The following is a 19,164-nucleotide window of genomic DNA, read 5'->3' as shown; positions in this document are numbered from 1 at the left end:
CAAACTGGTGTTTCCGGTCAGTAACTTTTGTTTCAGTAAAGATATTTGAATAAAACTTGGTATGTATGTAGCTTATATCAAGACAAAGGCTGGGATTGATTTTGGGGTTTCTGGGGTCAAGGTCAAGGTCACTGTTACTTTAAATAGAAAAAGGGTTTCCGGTCAATAACTTTTGTTTCGGTAAAGGTATTTGAATAAAACTTGGTATGTATGTAGCTTATATCAAGACAAAGGCTTGGATTGATTTTAGGGTTTCTGGGGTCAAGGTCACTGTTACTTAAAATAGAAAAAGGGTTTCCGGTCAATAACTTAACTTAGGAATGAGCTATCATGATGAAACTTGGTGTATAGAAAACTTATATAAAGTTGTAGCTTGGGATTGATTTTGGGGTTTCTGGGATCAAGGTCAAGGTCATTGTTACTAAAAATAGGGTTAGTGTTAGGTTAGGGTTAGGGTTAGCATATCTTCTACATGCATGGAGGGATTTTGATGAAAGTTGGCACAATTGTTCACCATCATGAGATGGAGTGTCATGCGCAAGAACCAGGTCCCTAGGTCTAAGGTCAAGGTCACACTTAGAGGTCAAAGGATACAAGAATGAAAACTTTGTCCGGAGCATATCTTCTTCATGCATAGAGGGATTTTGATGTAACTTGGCACAATTATACACCATCATGAGACGAAGTGTCTTGCGCAGTTCCCTTCTTTAGAATTACTTCCCTTTGTTGTTACTATAAATAGCTTATATTGTAACTTTTTCATTACTAGACGTAGGGAAAAATCGAGACCACTTTTCTGTAGTACAACATGCATGTTACATCCAATTTTGAGGTGTATTTTGACCAATCTCTACCTGGTAAGGATTTCTGTGTGGACTTACAATTTTTTTTTTTGTATTTTTTTTTTTTGAATTTTTTTTTTTTGAATTTTTTTTTTTAAGATTAACTTCCCTTAGTTGTTACTATAAATAACTTATATTGTAACTTTTTTATAATTGACCGTAGGGAAAAACCAAGACCACTTTTCTGTGGTACAACATACATGTAGTTGTTACTTTCTAAGTTTAGGTGTATTTTAAGGTATCTCTACCTGGTAGGAGTTTTTTTGTGGACTTAGAAAAACAAAAGAATTACAATGATTACTAAACAACCACAAAATTAAAATTACATCTGCAAATACAGGTGCTAGAGTAAAGAAATTTGCTGTGACGGGTGTATATTGTGACATTCTGGCACTCTTGTTTATTCTTACGAAAAGTGTTGAAAACCTGGTTTCGTGGCATTGCCGCATTTCTTGTTATTTTCATCCAGTGGTTGGAATATGCTTATTTGTTAAATACTAAAATGGTTGAAAATGTCATTTGTCTACATTAAGAACCAATGAGAACAATAACAAAATGTTTTCTGTTTACTGGCAAGATCAATCTTATTTTCACAAATTAATTAAAAAATTACTATTACATCATCAACAAATATGAAAATTTAGCTGCATGAGTACAAACAACTCAAGTTCTTGATATTTCCTAATGTAAAAAATTGAAAATAAAAAATGATTCCTGAGTAGTGTGCCTTCGTTGAGGTTTGAAATTGGATGCAGTGTACTTATATTCGTACTAGATTAATTGTACCATAGATGGGTTGCAATTTGAATTTTATAATGTGACTTTTGGAAGACCAGAGACATTGTTCATTTCATTATTCATATGCAAGTTTTCACTTCAACTGAAATCACTGCCCAAGAGATACTAAAATAGCTCCAAAAAACTGGTGAAAATATTTTGCATTGCAGTGAAAGATACAGGGGAAAATGTATTATATTTTATTTTTTCTCATCTTTTTTTTTCTAATTTTCATTCGAAAGTACATAATAACACCATGATTTCAAAAGATTAATTATTTTGTACTTTATTGTCAAACATCATTTGTATTTTCGGTTGCTGCTGTTTATTAGTGGATCAAGGGACAGATACAGAGAGATATGTGACCTTTACTCTATAGAGAAAAACCTGAATGCTGTCATTGAACAGTGTAACAAGAGTGGACTTCCCACTACCGAGCTTGCTCCACACAGTGTCATACTGCCATATGACTCTCTACTTGTTCTTGTAAGTACTTTGTTTAGTAACAAGTAAAGAGCTTCGATAGATGAGTCAGTAATGTTTTTATCTTAGAATAACCTCTTTTGAATTGAGCCCTTCTTTTGTACTCCTTTGAGGAATCTGGCTTTTTGACCGTTGACTGTTCTACCAAGGTGCTTGCCCTAGTCTGAAGTAATGTCTGTTGGGACGTCTAGGGAAAACCTATACTACTGAAACTGAAGTGTTGGTTGAAAAAATGTAAAATTGCCACATGACCTATGATTGTGTTTGCATGAGTGTATCCAAACAAAAAATGACTGTCTTATTAGGAAGTCATCAAGCAAGCTTAGGGAAGGTTGCGGCTCTACCTGGGTGCCTGCCCTTAACCATTGATAACAGAAAATGCATTTTGCTTATTAGCAGTGTTAAAAAAGTTGTCCGCTGCCCCTAGGTGTGTTGAACCAACATTGAATCCAGCTCACATACATACAAAAATGGAATTTGATGGCTTACTCATTAACTCATTTCTGACAAATAAGTGTTCTTGGAACTTCTCAATTTCAGACCAGGACTTTGGCACAAGGCCAGAAAGATGACATTAACTGCAGGTCAGACAGATGTCAAGGTAATAAAGATGTTGTGTAGTAAATTTAATGATTGAGGCCTATTTCTTACATTGATTGTAGATTATATTCTCCAAACCTGCATTAACTACTTTCCTTGATTGCTTCCTGGACTTCTGACCAGTTCTCTTGCCTTGATAAGTTATTTTGAAGACTGCAGCCAGATTCTCTCTTCATGACATGAACCCATAACCTTCTGATCAGAAGGTTGTATCTCTATACCTGTACATCTGAGACTCTCTAAATTTTAACAGGTTGTTACGGAAGCAAAATATTTAAAAAAAAAATAATTATGGCCTATTTATGCAATTTGTTGTATGCAAAGGTAAATAATTCCAGTGTAAAACAGGTACTTCATATTTGATAAGAACACAAGAATATAGGATATGAAAAATTATAAGAATGCAGAAGCACTCTGATATCTTACGTAAAATTTTTGTAAACATAGTTTCACCTTTTGTTCTATTAAAATGATATTTGCAGTTCTTCAGTAAAACAGAAGTTTAATGTATATTTCAGGTTGAGTTTCGAATTCCTATAGTCGCGTGTAATCTGATGATAGAATAAGCTGATTTCTATGACAACCTTCAAGCTACCAGTGAGATATTACAGTGTCCACACTGCAGTGCCTCCATCCCAGCTAACCCTGGAGTTTGCAGTAACTGCGGGGAAGTGTCATAAATGCAGGTAAGATATCTCAGCCTCTTGTGTTCAGCTATAGCTTTATCCATTTTCAGTATGCATGTTTTTTCTAAGCATGATCTGCTTAGCACTTACCCTGCTCAATTTCTTAAATGAACTTGCCAGTGTTTCAATTTGGACAGTACCATTAACTGTTTAAAGTGGTGTTACCAAAAAGATACTGAATAGCGAACAATGCAGATCTTGATCAGAATGCACGGATGTGCAGGCTGATTATGATCTACACTGGTCTTAGATGCAGAATCAGTCTTGTCCAGCATGCTAATGGTTAGTGTCTGCAATTAGAGTATGTTTTAGAGTCCTACGCTGTTCTACGCTGTAAAAGGCCTTACACCGTACTGAAGCAGCAGATAAATGCAGGTAAAATGCAGGTTTAAGTCAGATTATTTCATGTAGGAACAAGATATTAAGGGTAACTACCTATATCCATGATGACAGCCACCTTATGTTACCTACTTCCATTTCCAGGGTGCTGCTATGATATTTGATGCTATGGCGTAGTAATTATGAAATACAAACAGGGACTTTGTCACATCATAATTATCACAATTCCCAGTCTTATTTGTGTAATAGGAAAAGAAATCTGGTTGTGTTAAAATTTGACTTTTTATCCTGATATCGCATTGAACAGACTGGAAGACAGACCAAAACTGTGATGTCATTAGTCTGTCTATAAGCAGATACCTATCTTTTTATGTCACATTTGGTGCTAAAGATGTTCTGATGATTTCCTTTTTGTTACAGAGCCATTAATTATGATAAGAAATACCCGTTCCTGTGTAATGCCTGTAGCTTCTGTAAATATGCCAAGTTTGATTTCACCCTCACAGCCAAACCATGTTGTACTGTAGATCCTATTGAGAATGAGGAAGACAGGAAGAAAGTGAGAAATGATACTGTTACCATGGTTACATATCTTCTCTTCTCTATTTTCCAATCTTGTGGTAACTTGTGACGATATTGTATTGTTTCTGAATGATAGGCAGTTTATACAGATTCTGTGTTCAAATTTTATAGAATTAGATCTCAAACTATAGACATCCTATAAGAGATTGGCAAGGGATTTTTCTTGGAGGAGATAATTAGATATTTACATGATAAATTGGGACAAATACTGAAGCATATATAGTAGATTCCACTTATTTGAATACTGATTATTGCAATATTCTGCTTAATATTTGGATACAGAGTTAAAGCACCAATCAATCCCTATATCATTCCAAATAAAGTTTTTGTGTATGAAAAGATAAATTTCTTGATTCAATGATTAATGAATATTTCAGGCTATAACAACCATAAATTCGCTGTTGGAGAAGGCAGACCGAATCTATAAACAGTTACAGCTGCATCGTCCAGCACTGGAGAACCTGGGGATCCAGGTGGCTGAGCACAGCACTGACAGACCAGAAGATGGTGGTGGACAGGGGGGAGGAGTGTCAGGATCAGCTGTGAATAAGTCTATACAACATCTAGCCTTGAAATACTGTGGTGAAAGCAAATCCTCTTTTGACAAACTCAGCAAAATTATACAGGTAACTGAAACATATATCAAGTATTATTTATTTTTTAACCATTTCCCTAATAAATGGTAGATCATTACAAATTAATATGTTCTTAATTGTTCAGCTTCATAAGTTATTTTCTTTATTTTATGGTAGATAGCTATCACATGAAAATATATCTCTAACCTGTCTTTTAAAACTGTTGCATTACAGCAATTATAATTGTGAGACATATTGTTTTTGCCCTGTCCGTCCTTCATACATTTCCGACCAATAACTGGAGAACCTTTTGACCTAGAACCTTCAAACTTTATAGGAAGGCAGGGTTTATGGAGTAGACACCCCGTATTGTTTTTGGGGTCACTCCATCAGAAGTCAAGGTCACAGGGGCCTGAACATGGAAAACAATTTCCGATCAATAATTTGAGAACCACTTGATCCAGCATGTTGAAACTTCATAGGATGATTTGACATGTAGAGTAGATGACCCCTTTTGATTTTGGGGTCACTCCATCTAAGCCCAAATCACAGAGGCCTGAATATGGAAAACCATTTGTGATCAATAACTTGAGAGCCACTTTACTTAGAATGTTGAAACTTCATAGGATGATTGGACATGCAGAATAGATGACCTCTATTGATTTTGGGGTCACTCAATTTAAGGTTCAGGTCACAGTGGCAAGAACATGGAAATCCATTTCCAGTCAATAACTTGAGAACCATTTGACCTAGAACCTTCAATCTTCATAGGGTAATAGGACTTACAGAGTAGATGACCCCTGTTGTTTTTGGGGTCACTCCATGAAAGGTCAAGGTCACAGGGGCCATCCATCCGTCACACTTCATTTTCAATCAATAACTGGAGAACAATTTGACCTAGAACCTTCAAACTGCATAGGGTGATAGGGCTTTTAGAGTAGATGACCCCTATTATTATTGGGGTTACTAGATGAAAGGTCAAGGTAACAGGGACCTGATCATGGAAAACTGTTTCTGATCAATAACTTGAGACCCACTTGACCCAGAATGTTAAAACTTCATAGGATGATTGGAAATGTAGAGTAGATGAGCCCTATTGATTTGTTGGTTTTGGGGTCACTTAAGGTCACAGGGGCTTAAACGTGGAAAACCATTTCTGATCAATAACTTGAGAACCACTTGACCCAGAATGTTGAAACTTTAATTGATTTAAGGGTCACTTGATCAAAAGTCAAGGTCACAGGGACCTGAACATGGAAAACGGTTTCCAATTCATAACTTGAGAACCATTAGGCCCAGAAAGTTGAATCTTAGTGGGATGATTGGACATGCCGAATAGATGATCCATATTGCAGCCAACCATCAGTGTCTCTTTGACTTTAGCTCCTGTCCCCTATTGACTTATTTCTTGTTATGACTATGCATTGGGGGAGACATGCGCTTTTCTACAAAAACGTCTTCTAGTATCTCTTTGATACAGCTATAAAATTTATTTTACTTTCTAGTGAAAGTGTATGTTGCAATATAAATTTATGAATGTATGTTTACAGAAAGTGTTAGCATGTAGAAAGGAGCTGGTAGACTACAGAGACAGGCTGTAGCCACCAGCAGTTCCCCAGTCACCAGCCCTAGAGACCCACCCGTACTTAAACAACCTGTCAAGAAAGCAGAGAAGTTAGGTATGGGTACAGATAATATAATTATTCGGACTCAGATCTTTAGGGTTTAAAGCTACTCACATTCACTGTTAGCATAAAAATGTCTTCATTTACAGTTTGGTGATCTGCAGAAGTTACAAAATGGAGTGGAAATTTGGTATAAATTAGTTTGTACCATTTAAGTTGTAGCACAAAAGCTTGTGTGAAAAATGGCATATCTATATCCAGATACATTTCGTTATAAAATACTATAAGACCTAAAGCATATGTACTAAATATGTTTTCAATTGAAGAGCACTTTCAGTTAACTTGATACATTATGAAAATTTAATTGATTTAAATCAGAATGATGAATATTAAAATTAGGATAGTCACTAGTGTCTAATGTTGATTAATTATAAATAGTGAAATTGGTGCAAACTAATTTAGTTGTTGTAGGAAACACCTTGAGCCATTCACACATTTCTTCATAAATCATCTTGAAATGTTTACAAAATCTGCAAACTTTAAGAATCTCTGGTATTGTATATTTTGCATTTTGAATTAAGTTGAGTTCTTGTATCAGAGTTTCCTTAGTTAGATATTTCTCTGTTGACATCACTTCAAATCATGAAAATGAAATGATGATACTGTGTTAACAGATGTTGAAAATCTTATGGGGTAATTTTGAAACAAAGGAATATGCAAATTTCCTGTATCATTTCAGTGGCAAGCCAAGCAATTGTTTTGGATGTGCAAGTGCAGCTGTGGAACACTGTATAACATTGTTACGAGCTCTTGTCACCAACACCAACCTTAGACATGTACTCTGTAGTCAGGTAGGGAATTCCTTTTCAACCCTAAAATCTCTCTCACACATTTCACTTTCAGACTAGAATGAATTTATAATACATGTACCCCAACAATAGAAATTAATTCAGTAATCCCAGATTTTTAAATGTAATTAGGAAAATATGTTTTTAGCTCACCTGTCACAAAGTGACAAAGTGAGCTTTTGTGATCGCGCGGTGTCCGCCGTCCGTCGTCCGTCCGTGCGTCTGTAAACTTTTCCTTGTGACATCTCTAGAGGTCACATTTTTCATGGGATCTTTATGAAAATGGGTCAGAATGTTCATCTTGGTAAATTCTAGGTCAAGTTCGAAACTGGGTCACGTGCCGTCAAAAACTAGGTCAGTAGGTCTAAAAATAGAAAAACCTTGTGACCTCTCTAGAGGCCATAATTTTCAATGGATCTTCATGAAAATTGGTCAGAATGTTTACCTTGATGATATCTAGATCAAGATCGAAACTGGGTCACGTGCGGTCAAAAACTAGGTCGATAGGTCTAAAAATAGAAAAACCTTGTGACCTCTCTAGAGGCCATATATTTCACAAAATCTTCATGAAAATTGGTCAGAATGTTCAACTTGATGATATCTAGGTCAAGTTCGAAACTGGGTCAACTGTGGTCAAAAACTAGGTCAGGAGGTCTAAAAATAGAAAAACCTTGTGACCTTTCTAGAGGCCATATATGTCAAAGATCTTCATGAAAGTTGGTCAGAATGTTCACCTTGATGATATCTAGGTCAAGTTTGAAACTTGGTCACGTGCGGTCAAAAACTAGGTCAGTAGGTCTAAAAATAGAAAAACCTTGTGACCTTTCTAGAGGCCATATATTTCACAAGATCTTCATGAAAATTGGTCAGAACATTCACCTTGATGATATCTAGGTCAAGTTCGAAACTGGGTCACGTGTGGTCAAAAACTAGGTCAGTAGGTCTAAAAATAGAAAAACCTTGTGACCACTCTAGAGGCCATATATTTCATGAAATCTTCATGAAAATTGGTCTGAATGTTCATCTTGATGATATCTAGGTCAAGTTCGAAAGTGGGTCACGTGCCATCAAAAACTAGGTCAGTAGGTCAAATAATAGAAAAACCTTGTGACCTCTCTAAAGGCCATATTTTTCAATGGATTTTCATGAAAGTTGGTCTGAATGTTCATCTTGATGATATCTAGGTCAAGTTCGAAACAGGGTCATGTGCGATCAAAAACTAGGTCAGTAGGTCTAAAAATAGAAAAACCTTGTGACCTCTCTAGAGGCCATACTTGTGAATGGATCTCCATAAAAATTGGTCAGAATGTTCATCTTGATGACATCTAGGTCAAGTTTGAAAGTGGGTCACGTGCCATCAAAAAGTAGGTCAGTAGGTCAAATAATGAAAAAACGTTGTGACCTCTCTAGAGGCCATATTTTTCATGGGATCTGTATGAAAGTTGGTCTGAATGTTTATCTTGATGATATCTAGGTCAAGTTTGATACTGGGTCAACTGCGATCAAAAACTAGGTCAGTAGGTCTTGAAATAGAAAAACCTTGTGACCTCTCTTAGAGTCCATACCCTTGAATGGATCTTCATGAAAATTGGTCAGAATGTTCACCTTGATGATATCTAGGTCAAGTTTGAAACTGGGTCACGTGCTTTAAAAAACTAGGTCAATAAGTCAAATAATAGAAAAACCTTGTGACCTCTCTAGAGACCATATTTTTCAATGGATCTTCATGAAAATTGGTCAGAATTTTTATCTTGATAATATCTAGGTCAAGTTCAAAACTGGGTCACATGAGCTCAAAAACTAGGTCACTATGTCAAATAATAGAAAAAACGACGTCATACTCAAAACTGGATCATGTGGGAAGAGGTGAGCGATTCAGGACCATCATGGTCCTCTTGTTTAGTTTAACTACTGATGTTGTTAGTTTAGTATTTTAGTTCAAGTTAAAGTTATTAAACTATTTTTATTACAGGGTATGATTCAGGAGTTGATAGATTTCAACCTTCGCCGAGGCACACTACACGTAAGATCAGAGGTCAGATCCCTGCTCTGCCTACTGACCAAAGACAACAGGCGTGAAACAGAGGAAATGAACAACATTATAATGACTCATATATCAGCAGCAGACGAAGGACATTTGTTCAACCCAGATCTTGTAAGATTCTTGTTTCATGTGTTTTATTAATAAGGGATAAAAAAAACCCCAATGAGATGGTAATTGACTTTTGATGAAGAATATTAAAATTCAGTTATCACCCAGTTGAAATGATTTGTCTTTGTAAATAAAAGAGTTTTCTTTGCATGGAGACAATGCAACAGTGTAGAATAGTCTTGTCTTTGTGTACAGTGAAAGTTGTATTAAACAGCCTACCAAGGCAGGAACCAATCTGGCATTAAACAGCCTACCAAGGCAGGGACCAATCTGGCTACTTAGACATGTTGAATTTAGAACAAAAAGTAAATCTGGGAAGCTTAAGGCAAAAATGACTGGTGTAGACAGGGGGTTTGGGGGTAGGGGTGGGGGACTAAGACAGGTTTTTAGCTGTATTTTAAGGCCATAACTGATCGTTTCTGTAACCCAGGGTTCTTCTGTGAGACATGAGATACTGTTGCTGGCTAACTCCCTTAAACAGGAAGATACATGTTGGGAATTCAGGGTGAGATGTGGTAAGTTGATTTACTACTTTGATCCAGTTTATTCAGTGCTGTTGGTTGGTTGTATAATGGGAGGGGAGTGTAATAGATCTGTGATCTATCATATTAGTATTTAAATGATCACCTTTAAGGTAAACACATGACAGTTGGATGGACTTACTTCCCTAGAAATGGTGGCTTCATATTTTGTGCAAAAGTATTAATTCACTGTAAGAGTTAAAAGCAGACTTCTGCAATACTGGCCTGTCAGTTGATATTCATGCCATAGACAGGAAAGATCATAAATTATTATTGTTACAACCTTCATTGTAACTTTCGTTTGAAGATTATTACAAAATTCTCCACTCATCTTACTGTGATAAAACTTGGCGATATATGACCTTTTTGTGTCGGTTCGCTGTAAAACCCACCTCATTCATTTATTACTGTGATAAAATTGTTTTCAGTGATGCGACTCTTCCTGATGGGAATGTCAGAAATGCAGCTGAAACAACCGGTTATTATGGAATGTGTGACATTACCCTGTCTAAGGATACTCGAACATCTGATTAGACCAGACAAGTCACAGATAGCTAAGGTAAGTTATCAGGGCTTCCGAAATTGCTGGTTTCTTGGTTTGACTTATTTTTCAGACTGATTCTATAACTCTTTGGTAATATCTATCCAATATTGATGTTATAGACAGTCAGTTTTATGGCAATGGATATATTTCTATTTTGGTATGAACTCTGTCAAACATTTAGAGCTTCTGTATATGCTTTGAGACTTGTGATAATGCTTTGATACATCTCCTGCAGGATGGTAGCCAGGAAGAACCCCCTGTCAGTGCAGTGATGGCCTTGCCTCCTGAGTTACATGTGAACAGTGCAGAGTGGTTGACTGGAAACCAGAAATACTCGTACCAGAACTGGCAGAAAATGTCTGCCAGTCCAACAAGGTAAGAACGCATTTCTCATTTAGGTTGATGATGAACTTTGTTTGCTTTCAAAGATATTCTAGAAATAAGTTGAAAACAGTTCAGTTTGTGCAGAATTAAAGATTTGTGTTTTATCTTTGCTAATAATATTGTTAAAGTTTTTCAGTACAAGTTAAGTCAAAATTAATTTCATGCTTCTTTCCTGAAATAAGTCCTGAAACTAGATATCAACAGGTTGTGACAAAAAATATGATATATTTGTATTTGGTTAAGACAGCATCAGGTTCTCAACTAGTTAAAAGAAATACAGTTCATAATTATAATGTTGTGTAACTTAAAATACATCAAGAAAACAAAGTCAGTTATGAGCAATCGTGGCTTCAGAATAAATCATGAAAAATATTAAACCTTTCAAGGCAAGGTTCTGTAAGAGATATGTTGGGCCGACTGGTTGCAAATAAAGAACCAACAAATATCATTTGTCTGTATAAAGAAACTGTCTTGTATTTTCAGCAGTGCAGCAGACGACACCAACAGCAGAGAAGAAAGGAGAAATTACTGAGAAACCATCGGAAATAGATAAATTTGTTGAGAAGACTGAAGCTCGGGCTCGTTATCTTCAGGAGAAATATGCCACTAGATGGCGTACCAAGATGTGGAAGGTTCCCGATGTTCCATTGGAGCTGACACAAACAACTTGGCTGCAGCAGGCTATATTCTCACCATTGTCCCAGTCAGCAAGACAAGACAGCCAACAGGGTGATTGAGTATATAGCACAGGTTCCATCTAGGAAGAAAGAAATTGAAGACATGCTCACAGGGTAATGCTATATGCTCTTTCCATACATCTTCAAGTTTCCACAAAGAAACACTGCTTTAACCATTGTCAATCTTTCCTCATAATCTGTGTTCAGAGTATGGTAGAAATGTTGTATTGCCTTGCATTATTATCTTAAAATGTAAAATTCCTCTTTTGCAATTTCTCTAATTTGTTCAGTTTTTGCAAATGATCAACCAGGAGATAAGAGTTTTCCTGTCCAAATATTGCAGGTTTAATATTAAGCCTATATATTAAATTAAACACAGAGTTAAGGTTCTTTTCTCACTTTAAAAGTAGAATTATTATGTTTCCCCCAGGAGAAATATTGTTTTTGCCCTGTCCGTCGTCCGTCCGTCCGTACGTCACACTTCATTTCCGAGCAATAACTGGAGAACCATTTGACCTACAACCTTCAAACTTCATAGGGTTGTAGGGCTGCTGGAGTAGACGACCCCTATTGTTTTTGGGGTCACTCCGTCAAAGGTCAAGGTCACAGGGGCCTGAACATTGAAAACCATTTCCGATCAATAACTAGGGAACCACTTGACCCAGAATGATGAAACTTCATAGGATGATTGGTCATGAAGAATAGATGACCCCTATTGATTTTGGGGTCACTCCATCAAAGGTCAAGGTCACAGGGGCCTGAACATGGAAAACCATTTCCGATCAATAACTAGAGAACCACTTGACCCAGAATGTTGAAACTTCATAGGATGATTGTACATGCAAAGTAGATGATCCCTATCGATTTTGGGGTCACTCCATTAAAGGTCAAGGTCACAGGGGCCTGAACATTGAAAACCATTTCCGGTCAGTAACTTGAGAACCACTTGACCCAGAATGTTGAAACATAATAGGATGATTGGTCATGCAAAGTAGATGACCCCTAACGATTTTGGGGTCACTCTGTGAAAGGTCAAGGTCGCAGGGGCCTGAACATGGAAAACCATTTCCGGTCAGTAACTTGAGAACCACTTGACCCAGAATGATGAAACTTCATAGGATGATTGGTCATGCAGAGTAGATGACCCCTAACGATTTTAGGGTCACTCTGTTAAAGGTCAAGGCCACAGGGGCCTGAACATGGAAAACCATTTCCAATCAATAACTTGAGAACCTCTCGACCCAGAATGTTGAAACTTCATAGGATGATTGTTCATGAAGAGTAAATGACCCCTATTGTTTTTGGGGTCACTCCGTTAAAGGTCAAGGTCACAGAGGCCTGAACATTGATAACCAGTTCCAATCAATAACTTGAGAACCACTTGACCCAGAATGTTGAAACTTCATAGGATGATTGAACATGCAGAGTAGATGACCCCTATTGATTTTGGGGTCAGTCTATTAAAGGTCAAGGTCACAGTGGCCTGTTCATGTAAAATCATTTTTTGGAAATAACTTGAGAACCACTTGACCTACAATGTTGAAACTTAATAGGATGATTGGACATGCATAGTAGATGACCCCTATTAATTTTGAGGTCACTTGATCAAAGGTCAAGGTCACAGGAGCCTGAACAGTGACTTGAGAACCACTAGGCCAAGAGTGTTGAAATTTAGCGGGATGACTGGACATGCCAAGTAGATGATCCCTATTGCAGCCAACCATCAGTGTCTCTTTGACTTTCGCTCCTGACCCCTATTGACTTCTTGCCTATAGGACTTTGCATTGGGGGAGACATGTGCTTTTTTACAAAAGCATTTTCTAGTTTCATTCTGCAGGTGTTTGGATCAGGTGGGCAAGGCTGGAGAATGTGCCCAGGAGTTCCTATCCCTCTATGGTAGGATTATACAACCAACCCATTGGAAACATTACCTAGCTATCAAGGGGGTGTTACTCAAACTTGGAGATCTGTTCACCAAGGTAAGTGATTGTACTAAAATTTGTTTAATGAGTAGACTCCGTCTACAGCAGTACATCAGTAATTTTCAAAAAATTAGTGTAACTTCCAGTATTTCTTTATTTGGTACCTGAACAAGGAATTTCACAGTAATTTCAGCTTTCCAATGTGAATTAGAGTTAGAAAACATATGACTTTATACATGCTTTAATTAAATTGTCATAGAGAGGCCTCCAACGCCCTAGTACCATACATGTAAGTTGTATGGTATAGAATTTCCCAGTCTAGGCACTGGATATGTCTGAGATGCTTTTTAGTGTCTCCCATCTAACTAAGAGACCAGTACTGGTTTTTCCCAGGAAAGACAGCTTTGTGTGTATGGGTGTTATACACTAGGCACGTTAAAGAATCAGACTGTCTATTTGCAAAGAGTTGGGCTAAGTTAGCTGGACAGGCCTATATCTAAAAGGATTTCTCTTTCTCTCAGTTTTAGGGGCTTTGTCTCACTCTGTCCCTCTGGATAGATCGCTCTGTGTCTGTACCAGTAGAGGATGAATTTCACGCCCTGTGTGGATGCCTTTGTGTTATGTGAAGCGCCTTTGAAGTGTTTATCATGAAAAGAGCGCTATATAAATTTGGTATAATAAATAATAATAGTAGTTACATGCAGAGTAAGCAGTAGTACAAATAAAGTAGTGGAGATTTAGGTTCAGTGTATGATTATGTTTTTATATATTATAAAATGGAAATAGATACAAAGTTTTGTGCAGGGGGAGTTGATTTATATTTTGCTCTTACAGAGTTACTGTCCCTGTTTGTTCAACAAAAGGAGATAAAGCAGCACTACAAGAATAGACTGGTTGGTTACGTCCTTAATGGATATCTCTCACTGAAGAAACTTCTGTTGCAGAGAACTAAATTGATAGATGAGACACAGGATAAACTGTTAGAGCTCCTCGAGGAGCTTACTACAGGTATGTTCTTAAGGTCTGTCTTTGCAGTATAGATGAGGTTATGGAAGAGTTGAGGGAATCTTTTTTTTGGGAATGAAAGTTTACATGTCTGACTGTGTCACAGTTCTTGGTCTTAATGTGTTCTGATGTGGGTAAATGTGATATTTATGTTAGGGAAGGCAGTATTTCATTATTTTGATAATTGGTTAATGGTAAAATCTGAGAGGTTAACCAAATGTATGGGTGGACGGATAGCTCATTGGTTGTACACTGGCCTTCCAATCCTGAGGTCTGGGGTTCGGTCCCCGGCAGCTACTCGGGAATTTTCAGAAACGCTTTTCAGTGTTTCCCACCCAACTAGAGGTGTACTGGTCAGGAACCCAGGCAATACTTGGGTGTATCAGTGCTATACACTGGGCATGTTAAAGAACCAGGCTGTCTATTCGCAACGAGCTAGGCTAAGCTAGCCGGACAAGCCTGTATCTGATTTCTGATCTCTCTGTCGTGGGGACTTTTTCTCACTCTGTCCCTCTGGTCAGATCGCTCTGTGTCTGTACTAGTAGAGGATGAATTATGCACCCTGTGTGGCTGCATTTGAACTATGTAAAGCGCCTTTGAACGTGAAATTGGTCATGAAAAGGGCGCTATATAAATCTGGTATAATATAATATATATATATATATATATATATACCGTAAAAACTTGAATATATGACGCAGTTTTTTTACGATTTTTTCCTTTTCTTAAAGGGATGCGTAATATATACCAAGGTAGAGCTTCAAACATTTTTTCCAGCTTGAAAACCCGAAAATATCGGCGAAAATCGGACAATTTTGTCAACTGTCATGTGTTTACATTTTGGGCCGTGCTTTTTTAACCTCCTCTTGAAGAGCGTTTTATTGGGCGGGTCTAAAAACACGTACGGAACAGAACCTCTGATGATATACGGTAAAGTTGATTTTATTTGTGAGTTTAAATTTTTTGTATTTGTAAATTTAATTAAAAAATATCGTACATATCCAGAGCACTGGATAATGTGTCAGTTTAATAATTAGGCAAAATACAAAATTTCGCGGTTCCGGGTTGTTGGTGTTTGATAATTAAAATCATTATCTTTCGAGGATGCTCAAATAAATTGCAATTAAAACAGATCGTTTGTTATTTCTTTATTTCCAGCAAATTATTACTGATCAATATAGCAACTCATACATGGTTAAACAAACACGCTAATTAGCCGCGATTTTCTCGTTTGATGTGCCCATAATTATGAGATGTTTGTTCACATGTCTGTTAAAGTGCTTAGGTGTTGACAGCTTGAGAAAGTTCTCAAATACTTTAGAAAGAATTTGTCTGCCAATTATTGTCACTGTTGTCTGTAACCGATTATGCAGCAATTGTGATTTTCACGAGAAATCGTTTTTACGCATACCGCTAATGGCCGATTTCGACTTTGTAAACAACGTTTTCGACTGATTTTTCGGTGCGTGATATATTCCAATGTAAGCATTTTTCCCAAGATTTTGATACAAGAGTCGGGGGTGCGTCATATACATGCTAGCGTGATATATTCGAGTTTTTACGGTATATGTATTAAGTTTATTTATGTATTGAACAATGAACCATTTAGTTGTTTATATCTGAAGATTATAGAATAATCAGTATAAAATTGTTCCTTTGATTTTAATTCTACAATGAAACAGCATAGGTTTTTTTAGCTCACCTGTCACAATGTGACAAGGTGAGCTTTTGTGATCGCGCAGAGTACGTTGTGCGTCCGTAAACTTTTGCTTGTGACCACTATAGAGGTCACATTTTTCATGGGGTCTTTCTGAAAATTGGTCAGAATGTTCACCTTGATGATATCTAGTTCAGTAGGTCTAAAAATAGAAAAACTTTGTGACCTCTCTAAAGGCCATATTTTTCACAAGATCTTCATGAAAATTAGTCAGAATGTTCATGTTGATCATATATAGATCAAGTTTGAAACTGGGTTATGTGCCATTAAAAACTAGGTCAGTAGGTCAAATAATAGAAAAACCTTGTGACTTCTCTAAAGGCCATATTTTTCATGGGATCTGTATGAAATTTGGTCTGAATGTTCATCTTGATGATATCTAGGTCAAGTTCGAAACTGGATCACGTGTGGTCAAAAACTAGGTCAGTAGATCTAAAAATAGAAAAACCTTGTGACCTCTCTAGAGGCCATACTTGTGAATGGATCTTCATAAAAGTTGGTCAGAATGTTCACCTTGATGATATCTAGGTCATATTCGAAACTGGGTCATGTGCCGTCAATAAGTAGGTCAGTAGGTCAAATAATAAAAAACCTTGTGACCTCTCTAGAGGCCATATTTTTCAATGGATCTTTATGAAAATTGGTCAGAATTTTTATCTTGATGATATCTAGGTCAGGTTTAAAACTGGGTCACATGAGCTCAAAAACTAGGTCACTATGTCAAATAATAGAAGAAACCATGTCATACTTGGTTCAAAACTGGGTCATGTGGGGACAGTGGAGCGATTCAGGACCGTCATGGTCCTCTTGTTTGTAAGAAGTGATAGTGTTATTCTGTTTAACAGTTGAAGGAAACTGTTAATATTATTATGTAATTAACAGATCAGAGATAGTAATGTTGTGGTAATGTTTATAACAGGTACAGAGTCTGAGACAATGGAATTCATGCAAGTGTGTGTACAGACTATACAGAAATATCCACTAGATGACAAAGTGTCACCTGTCTTCCTGTCTTCATATTTGAGCGACTATGTAGCATCATCTGTTCAGTTAGTGCATCCTTGTACATACCATTATACATGCTGGAGATTAAATTGTATACACATAAAAGCTGCCAGTCGGTAGTCAGAATCTTTCCCCAAGGTCCATGGACTTCACGTTTTGGTTTTATCCAGAAAAATTTAGTGTTTCACTAATGACTGGTTAGTTTTACAAACTATGGACTGGCAATTTATGTAGGGAGTTATGTAGTTATATAGAATGTTTAAGAAATAATAAATATGTTCCTATATTTTATCAGTTAATAAAATATGGGCAGGAGTTTGGATGCGTAATAATTAAATCACGAGTGCGCAGCACGAGTGATTTAATCATTCGCATCCAAACGACAGCCCATGTTTTATTAATTGATAAAATTATTGGAACAGATTTATTATTTCGATTCTAACAACGCAAATAATTTGCATTTTACAGTACTACATTTTCAGCGTAATACGTCATTCGGGTCATATGCTGTTACAATTTACCCCCTACGGTTAGACAGAGTTGCATAGCCAATGGAACGTATAGATATTTGTTTCTTTTTATCAGAATTTTGAGAAGTATTTATAATTTAGTAATCTAAACAGCTCGCAAACTAATTATGAAGAGAATCATCAAATTAGGCGAGTTGACCCTGTGTTACAAGTTACGAGCTTACCTTTATATGACGTCACATCATTATGACGTCATACTTTATGTCATACATTTATGACGTCACTGTTGAATCTTAATTAAGCTAATTGAATTCGCTCGTAGAGATCGAAACGTGTTTTACGGTCCTACACATAAGTCAGTATGACTTTTTATCATATTTATGTTTTTGAAATGCTGTTTTCAACCGCTTGGCCCTGAAATAATTTGTATGTAATGGAACTGAAGTAGAATCTCTTATGCCACAATCATAGGGGGTGAAATGTAACAGCCAACCATATTTTATTGTAGATTCATGTATAGGCGATTTCTCTATATGTTTATATATAGCAATTGCTGCAGATCGTGTTAGAATACTAGTTAAAATACTGTGCAATCATTCAATAAATTGTGGTTTCAGTTTGTGGCAACATGAATTTGTGGATATTAAAATATAAAGAAAAAATATGGGAATTCTTATTTCTTTTGGGGCATTTTATTTCATGGATTGACACTACCGTGCAGTATAACAAAGTACAAGATATAACGCAGTTCACCACTGTTGCAAAGTTATATATAATACAAGAGTGAGTACTGTACTAAAAATCTACTCCAAATTACATTGTCAGTACTTCACAGAAACAATATCTTGGTACAGAAGTGTAGAAAACTACCTTGTCTTTAGGTATGTGTAAAGGTTATTTCTCTTTACAGGAGGAGTATGATGTTGGTGATTTGTTCACGATCCTGGAGAAAAACCCACAAGCAAGAGGACGTCCTGCAGGGGAGAATGCTGGGAAATCCATACAGCTCAAGCAAGGCAGGGCTCGGACCTCATGAGGGATGTGAAAAACAAAATATGTCAAGGTTTGTCTTTTGTGCAAATTGCAATTTTTTTGTTATGATCTTTTTGATGAATTTAATACATGAATATAAAGAAAGTTACTGTGTTTATTAGTTCACATATAAAGTTTATGTGACAGTAGATTTCAGTAAACTGTTTCCCATTTATCAGAAATATAAGTTGCGAGAGTGGTAATTTGGCTGAAAACATGTAATATTAAAATTGACATGTAAATTGTTATTGAGACCTGCTTGAAGGCAGATATGAAATGCATTTTTCTGAGATCACTGTATACAGAGAAGCTTATGACCTTTCTCTTGCAGATTGTGAGTTGGTTGCTCTCCTGGAAGACGACACTGGTATGGAGGTA

At 36.7% G+C, this 19,164-nt stretch overlaps 2 protein-coding genes across 2 annotated transcripts in view; both read left to right on the top strand.

Moving 5' to 3' along the window:
- LOC128552037 (E3 ubiquitin-protein ligase UBR4-like) overlaps positions 1 to 7,360 on the top strand; it is a 23,925-nt gene extending 16,565 nt beyond the window's left edge. The window contains exons 6-12 of the mRNA XM_053533035.1: positions 1,952 to 2,105; positions 2,643 to 2,703; positions 3,221 to 3,388; positions 4,148 to 4,286; positions 4,687 to 4,935; positions 6,435 to 6,563; positions 7,249 to 7,360. Of these exons, the coding sequence (XP_053389010.1) occupies positions 3,279 to 3,388; positions 4,148 to 4,286; positions 4,687 to 4,935; positions 6,435 to 6,485 (549 nt within the window). The 5' untranslated portion in view covers positions 1,952 to 2,105; positions 2,643 to 2,703; positions 3,221 to 3,278 and the 3' untranslated portion in view covers positions 6,486 to 6,563; positions 7,249 to 7,360. The remainder of the gene's footprint in view (positions 1 to 1,951; positions 2,106 to 2,642; positions 2,704 to 3,220; positions 3,389 to 4,147; positions 4,287 to 4,686; positions 4,936 to 6,434; positions 6,564 to 7,248) is intronic.
- On the top strand, positions 6,684 to 19,164 carry LOC128552036 (E3 ubiquitin-protein ligase UBR4-like). The gene is made up of 12 exons (XM_053533034.1): positions 6,684 to 6,709; positions 7,249 to 7,360; positions 9,330 to 9,512; positions 9,940 to 10,024; positions 10,459 to 10,589; positions 10,810 to 10,949; positions 11,442 to 11,749; positions 13,473 to 13,614; positions 14,392 to 14,565; positions 17,199 to 17,328; positions 18,665 to 18,817; positions 19,118 to 19,164. The coding sequence occupies exons 1-7, from the start codon at positions 6,684 to 6,686 to the stop codon at positions 11,488 to 11,490; spliced, it is 726 nt and encodes a 241-aa protein (XP_053389009.1). The 3' UTR covers positions 11,491 to 11,749; positions 13,473 to 13,614; positions 14,392 to 14,565; positions 17,199 to 17,328; positions 18,665 to 18,817; positions 19,118 to 19,164.

This window comes from Mercenaria mercenaria, unplaced genomic scaffold (assembly GCF_021730395.1).
Source record: "Mercenaria mercenaria strain notata unplaced genomic scaffold, MADL_Memer_1 contig_1964, whole genome shotgun sequence".
Classification (NCBI taxonomy): domain Eukaryota; kingdom Metazoa; phylum Mollusca; class Bivalvia; order Venerida; family Veneridae; genus Mercenaria; species Mercenaria mercenaria.
The sequence above is the reverse complement of the archived record's forward strand: the minus strand, read 5'-3'. Positions and strand labels throughout refer to the sequence as shown.

Bases quoted from the DNA above. Each gene is read 5' to 3' on its own strand.
- LOC128552036 (XM_053533034.1), top strand. From the start codon at position 6,684: ATGGAGTGGAAATTTGGTATAAATTA. The intron at 7,361-9,329 runs GTAGGGAATTCC...TTTTTATTACAG, and splicing joins GACATGTACTCTGTAGTCAG to GGTATGATTCAGGAGTTGAT. The intron at 10,950-11,441 runs GTAAGAACGCAT...TTGTATTTTCAG, and splicing joins ATGTCTGCCAGTCCAACAAG to CAGTGCAGCAGACGACACCA.